The sequence below is a fragment of the Falco biarmicus genome, chromosome 3 (genome assembly GCF_023638135.1).
Source record: "Falco biarmicus isolate bFalBia1 chromosome 3, bFalBia1.pri, whole genome shotgun sequence".
NCBI classification, from domain to species: domain Eukaryota; kingdom Metazoa; phylum Chordata; class Aves; order Falconiformes; family Falconidae; genus Falco; species Falco biarmicus.
This window is the reverse complement of record NC_079290.1, coordinates 95,530,143-95,535,233: the sequence shown is the minus strand read 5'-3', so window position 1 is coordinate 95,535,233 and position 5,091 is coordinate 95,530,143. Positions and strand designations below refer to the sequence as shown.

At 40.2% G+C, this 5,091-nt stretch overlaps 1 protein-coding gene across 1 annotated transcript in view; it reads left to right on the top strand.

Moving 5' to 3' along the window:
• Positions 1–537: 537 nt before the first annotated feature.
• Positions 538–5,091, top strand: part of LOC130145943 (orofacial cleft 1 candidate gene 1 protein homolog) — an 81,842-nt gene continuing 77,288 nt past the window's right edge. Inside the window, exon 1 of the mRNA XM_056331507.1 lies at positions 538–549. Coding sequence (XP_056187482.1) covers positions 538–549 — 12 coding nt within the window. The remainder of the gene's footprint in view (positions 550–5,091) is intronic.

The window sequence follows — 5,091 nt, the reverse complement described above, 5'->3', positions numbered from 1 at the left end:
CTTTGAATGGAAATTCCGGTGCAGGGAGAGAGGTGCTAGTGGGACTGATGTAAATGCAGGGTCACAGAAGCATTCCCGACTCTGGCAGCTTTGGTATTGTAATCTTCAAGTTAGGTGTATTCCACAGCAAATTCTGTGTTGTTTTGGTAGTTACTGCCTGGGGGTAGGAATTACCTGCTTCTGGGCTACTTCCACTCCAAACCACATCTTTGTTCATGTTATTTCATCCGAGCTTAAACTATGCTTTTCTTGTCTATCCTGGTTTGTTGGGTATTTTAATGTGAACTGATGCAAGGTTCTTTTCAAAAAGATAAGTGAAGGAACAGTATTTTGCTCTTTGGCAAGACAGGAGCAGGGACTGCAGCAGGAAAAGACCTCCCATCCTGGCAGGTTTCTAGGCTGGTGCTGTGCAAGCCTGTGTGTTAAACCTAAGGGTATTAATGACTGTGTGCGGGCTGAAAATTCAGATGCTCTCCCTCTCCTTTGTTGCAGGAGGAAGTGTTTTCTGCTTGCAGGTCTGAGAAAGGGCAGGCTGGCATGGAGAAAGAGGTAAGTGAAGAAAACCCATGCTTTAAAACATAAAAATTAAAGGGGCTAGTCCTAGCATTGCTATTTCATAATATTATTTGTAGTGTCATGGGAGGGAAGTCAGCAGACGTGTAGTCTCCTTCATATCATTGACAAGTCAAGGGGATGATTAACGAGAGTACCAGACAATGTAGTGGTAGGAGAAGGCCCGCAGAAGTTAAACAAAAGTGCCTTCAGAATTTAGAGAATTCCCATGATCCATAGTAGGACCTCATTGTGCTTGTCTACTGTTTCTATTTTTGATTAGATTTATAAACACAGCACCACATATTTTCATGTGGCTCATAGCCCCAGGGCAGAGTGAGATTGACTGCACTGAAACTGTGAGGCTTGTGAATTTCGGGCAAGGGATGGAGCGAAATAAGTAGTGTAATTGTTTTTGTGGAGTGACCGTGGGACCTCCTCTGTTCTGAATTACACATGGTTCAACCCTTTGACCTAACCAACCTCAGCAATGCCTGGTAGATCTCCTAAAGCTGTGCTGAAAGGTCCTATCAGTGACATGTTGGAACATTATCTGTCATGTGAGATGTGTGCCAACAACCATATTAAACTACATTAATTACTAGTGAGGCCATGTTTGTGACAATCTCAACTTCATTTAACCCATCATCATGTTAGTTATTGTTTAAACAGGAAGTACAAATGGGGACAATTTCTGAAATCAAAATGCAGCACCAATGTTTTCTTTAATAAATTGTATGTTTTACTTTGTTTTACTTCCCTTCTATTTTTTTTCCCCAGCACTTCTGTTCTTGTCATCAGCTGTGCTGCTTGAGTTTTTTGAGGGCTTTTCTATTTTAAGAGCAAGCAAGGAAAAGACGACTACTTAGTTAACTAAACTAATACGCCCCTGAAATTGTTGTTTCTTTCAATGCAATTGTAAATGATACCACAGTTGACTGAAAGCTCCTTTTCTAGCAAGAAGCAAACATGCTGAGGTAGTTTATGTAAAGTAATAATAATAATAAATAATAATAATGATTTTTGTACACCTTGACGTACGCCTTCACTGCTTTACACCCCAGCTAGTGTGTCTCTGCATGGCAACGCTTGCACACCTCTGGATCGGGAGCAAAGCTTGCATTTCTCAGAGAAATTTTCTCATAGATCTGACCCTGTAGGTAGCAAAGTGTACTGTGAGTTCTCAAAAGGCAGCCCCGTATGTAGAAATTCAGAAGGATTCTTTGCATGTGGCCATTTGCTGAAATAATTCTGAATTTTATAGGGCAAGAGTCAAAAGCTTGCCCGCATGCTCCTGCACGGGCAGCGCACAGGTTCAGTCATGCCTTGCTGTGCCTGATATTGCATTAGACTAGACACATGTGGTTACATCTTCCACCTACACACCGAGCTGCTCTTTTTTTTTTTTTTTTTCCTTTAGCCTCGTTCTCTAGCTGGAGTGGGCTTAAATGAGGTGGGTACTTGTTTATTTATTTTTTTAATTGCTGCAGAGTCAGCTAAAAAAATACGTTTGACCCTACTAAGTGTCATTCTCATTAGCAATGAAGAGTTTGCTCTCTGCAAAATCTAACATGGAGTGCTTAAAGCAGACAGGTGCAAATTACAAGCTGGTTCTCTTTGGCTGCCATCCCTTAAATAGACAAAGTAATAGGCTTGGAGAAAGAAAAAGGTTCCAGCTCCAGCTGCATAAAGGAAAGCCTTAACTGGGACTTAGCAGCTGGTTGCAAGAATTAAATGCTGTAAATACCAACTAACGGGTTTGTGTGTGCACGTTCATAGAGGAATTTATTTTTAGTAAGGCTCCATCCTTTTTTATGCGAGAGGATCGTTCTTTGAAAACTGTGCTCTGCTTTATGTTGAAAGGCTAATGCTCTCGCTGAAGTGAATGAGAACAGAAGCCAACATACCTGTTCCTGTTTACCATCATTACACTCCTTAGAGCATTTCAGGCATTATTAGGTTCTTGGAGCCCTACCAGATTGACAATATTTCCAGCTACTTCTCTTTTGGCTGTATTCAAACAAGGCCCCAAAGGAAAAAAAAAAAAACCAACAACAAACCAACAAAACCAACCAAACAACCAACCCACAAAAAACCCCATGGATGAATCTGCTGAGCTAGTTTGCTGATGTTAGAAACAGTTGTTCATATTAGGAACACCTAATTTAATTTCATGAAAGAGACATAACATGCCAGTATGTGTATGAATCTAAGGTATGCATTTCCTAAAAGGAACTAAAACTCTGTCATTCCAAAGTTGCTCTTCTTTTTGACTTCCAGCTTGCATGGGGACTGCTGTCTGGAAGCAGTAACTTTAACTTTAACTCTAAGGCTGCTGATGAGGTCTGTCTGTGTGATCTTCGTAAGCAGATAAGGGTAGGGAGACAGCTCAGAGCAGAGCTTGTTTACAGCAGGACAGAAGAAAACAGCTAGACATAAATGAGGGCTGACGGTTTCATGAAGCACAATTGGTTGATCACAGATTCAATATGACTGCCCTGAACTGAGCGATGATCCGTACAGTATGCAAAATTCACTTTCTTGCTGGTCTGTGCCCACCAGCCTTCCAGCAGCTTTCCCAGAGCCCCTCAGCCACAGCTTTGAGTGGAACCAGAGCTGAACGCAGCATTGTTGTACCCAATTCCTTTTGACAACAATCACATTCTTTTAAAAACTTCATAGGTTTTAGTTGTCACTGGTTATAAATGAGGGTTTTTTTCCCTCACTGTTGCTGCTGCTGTTGTTGTGGTGCTCGCTGCTCTCCTCAGACCCGAGTGCAGTGGTTTCTGGTATTCCCGGTTTTCCTTTGTTTCAATTGGTATCGGAAAGCAGGCGGTGCGTTTTAATGATGACGGCATGCAAAAAGGCATTTTAAAGGTTTAGGTCACTTTTTGAATGGCACACTGATTAGTCTGCACTGTGCTCAGACAATTCTAATTCCCTGTGCCTTTGCTGTAATGCAGCACACTCCAGGTAAAAAGGCATTTTTTTTTTTTTTAAAAAAAGTTAAAAGGCAAGACTTTTTATTTTTCACTAACCGTGGTGGAGCTTTGAGATAGGATACGTTGCTATCAGCAGCAACATCACCCTTTAAACTTGACTTTGCAAGCAAAGGACATCCCCTTTCTGTGTGCTGGTGGTGGATGGACAGGTCTGACGTGTATATTTGTGGATGCAAGCTGGACCACCTCCACCGCAGGTGTAAACCTGCACAGCCTTTGTGTCACTTGAGGTTCTGGCTTCAAGTGGTGTAACTTCACTTCTCTGTAGGAGTGCTTTTTTATGCTTATTTTTGGATAATGTACTAAAATTAGAATGGGGCTTTCTGTACAGATGTGCATTCACATACCTTTGTCTGGGTATGCTCACACAACTGGACTTTGCCTGCAAATATGGCAAGTGCTCACTGAAATGATTTTATTTAATTTGCTATTGGAAACATAAGTTTTGCAGGTACATGTGAACTGATTAAAGAACAATTGCTTTAGACATAAATTTGCGTAAATACATATATTAACTAGTAGTGACTAATGATAGAATGAATATAAAATGCAGCTGGATAATTTCCTACCTGTTCTCTGATGAGAAGGCAAAGTGTCATAAGGGTAGGGGGGCTGGGGAAGGTAACCTAAAATGAAGAGAAGGGTGGGGGGAAAGAGTGTAATTTACACTACTTAAAAGTGCTCATGTGTAAAAGAGACAAGGATGAGGAAACTGGCTGGAGATAGGTATGAAAGGAAAATGTCTTCTAATTTTCTCTGAAGCACAAAGTGACAAGAACATGTATTGATTAAACAAAGGCCACCACCAAAATACTCAGTTATTCAGTTATGTTGAGAAGTAATCCTGGAAGAATTCCTCTGTGCTGTTGAAAATCAGGCATTGCTTTCATTCGAAAAATACGAACTCATGAAAGGCACCTTTTCAAAACTTGATCACGTTAAGGGATGAGAACATCATTTTTTGTAAGTAAGTAGGAGTCACAACTCTGTTATATCAACTACTTAAAAATAATTATTTGTGTTTGTGTGAGTGAAGTGTCAAAGAATGTAGTCTATTGTGTCCCTAAAAAAAAATAAATTGGTGTTAACTATAGTGAATACTTAAAAAAAAAAAACCCCATAACAAAACAACTGACCAACCAAAGAAACCCCCCAAACAAAAAACTGCGAGATAGACACACACACACACACTCCAAAACATCAAACCATACTCTGCATCTTTATTAGATGTGGGGGAGGAGGAATACTTTTTTTCTTGTTGTTGTGAAAGGAGCTTATGCATTTTGCAGACTGTAGCAATTGACAGTTGGCTATGGCCAATACAGCCTGCAATTGGTTTTGCTAGGGAAATCTAGTGTGCGGAAGGAATACATAGCATATAATGCAGATCATCTTAATTCTGTCAAAGTTACAGATGTAAACTGATTTACACCAGTTGGAGATTTGTCCCAGAATTCTTGTCTAGATGTTGTTTTCTTTAGCTGTTAAAGTTAAGTTTAAGATTTTGTGTGGTGATTATATGCAGCATAATAAGAAT